This window comes from Perkinsus marinus, assembly GCF_000006405.1.
Source record: "Perkinsus marinus ATCC 50983 genomic scaffold scf_1104296935132, whole genome shotgun sequence".
NCBI lineage: Eukaryota > Perkinsozoa > Perkinsida > Perkinsidae > Perkinsus > Perkinsus marinus.
In genome coordinates, this window is record NW_003214593.1 from 1 (window position 1) to 1,583 (window position 1,583).

General features: G+C 46.1%; 1 protein-coding gene across 1 annotated transcript; it reads left to right on the top strand.

Moving 5' to 3' along the window:
- Nucleotides 1-193: 193 nt before the first annotated feature.
- On the top strand, nucleotides 194-1,497 carry Pmar_PMAR004771 (conserved hypothetical protein; the record flags this gene model as incomplete). Its single annotated transcript, XM_002784526.1, has 8 exons — nucleotides 194-298; nucleotides 664-743; nucleotides 783-894; nucleotides 939-1,013; nucleotides 1,062-1,105; nucleotides 1,177-1,240; nucleotides 1,289-1,340; nucleotides 1,388-1,497. 8 exons carry the CDS (start codon nucleotides 194-196, stop codon nucleotides 1,495-1,497), a joined length of 642 nt encoding a protein of 213 aa, XP_002784572.1.
- Between the last annotated feature and the right edge of the window lie 86 nt (nucleotides 1,498-1,583).

Sequence of the window (1,583 nt, forward strand, 5' to 3'; positions counted from 1 at the left end):
CCTACGGCGTGGTTCTGAGGAAAAAGGAAGGGGGAAATGTGTCTTCACAGCCGTTTGCGAGGGCTTCGGCAAATACTACTCCGAGCGTTGGCATATCATTCGAGGAAAGGAAATCATTATTATTTTGACCTTATAAGAACTTGTGTTATTCACAACAAGTAGTTACCCTAGTCCCAGTCTTGCCCCTTCTACTATGTCGCCACCAGTAACGGGCAGTAGTAACGGCGCGGCCCCTGTAGTGGCGGTGGCTCCATCTATGGACACCTTGGAAATCACTCCACTCGGCGCTGGGCAGGAGGTAGGGCCTAGGCAGTTCGAGCTCCTCAGCTGAGCTCAGGAGTTTTTTTCACACATTTTAAAGTGTTTATATACGAATTTGGGAAGAAGTGTACAGAAACCAATAAGAAATTCTGAAAATTTTCTCAGAATTTTCATATTGTCACCAACACATGTAGTTGACCATATGCATATTTCCCCCCCACACTGGGTCCAGGTGGCCTCGCCAGTGTTGGAGGAATATATGTTAGCTTTTCTCAGCCGAGCTCAAGAGTTTTTTACTAACTACAGGAGCTTTACATACGAATTTGGGTAGAAGTGTACAGAAACCAATATGAAATTCTCAAAACTTTTTCGGATAGTATGAATATTTCTCGTTGTCATCAGGTGGGTAGAAGCTGTGTTATATTGAAGTTCCGAGGAAGAACGGTCATGTTCGACTGTGGCATTCATCCAGCGCATACCGGGTAAAATCGTTGCTCTGTGAAGTCGCCAGTTGTTATCAGGATGACTGCCCTACCATTTTTCGATCATCTTTCGACTGCCGACCTCACTAACGTCGATCTGCTGCTGGTCACGCATTTCCATTTGGACCATTCTGGGGCGGTACCGTATTTGGTAGGAAGTGACGGAGGTGCGGTATATAAATGTCGTGGGTTTAGATAGGACGAACAGATTTCAAAGGGCGCACATATATGACCCATCCGACGCGACCAATATGTCGGCTACTATGGCAAGTAGTGTTCCCATTGTTTCTCATAGGCTTCGGTGATTACTCTGTTCAGGACTACGCTCGAGTGTCGAAAATCACAGCTGCTGAGGACCAAGTGTAAGTACGGTGGAAGTGTTACATCGCACCAACGTTTTAACACGGGCGAAAATATCCGTCTATCGTTGTAGGTACGGTCGAACTGATATTGACAAGTGTATGCAGAGAATAGATACATGCACGTTTCACCAGACGGTAGTTGACCACCATCATGATGGTGACCATCACTTGTTGTTTTTTCAGGTTACTATTTCAACTCCTGCAGGGCCGATTTCCTTTACAGCGTATCGTGCAGGTGAGTTGCTGGTTATAGTGGGGCGGTTGTTTATGGTATTTACTTAGGGCATGTCTTGGGAGCAGCCATGTTCGTCGTGGAGATAGATGGTGTGCGTCTACTCTATACAGGGGACTTCAGTCGGGAGGTAGATGTTATGGGGGTTCTCACTCTGTAGGAAAATTATGGGATAAACTCCCGAAGTGAGCTGACTGGCTAGTCCTATTGAGGAGAACCTGCTGACCAAGAATATAGTGTTGGTTT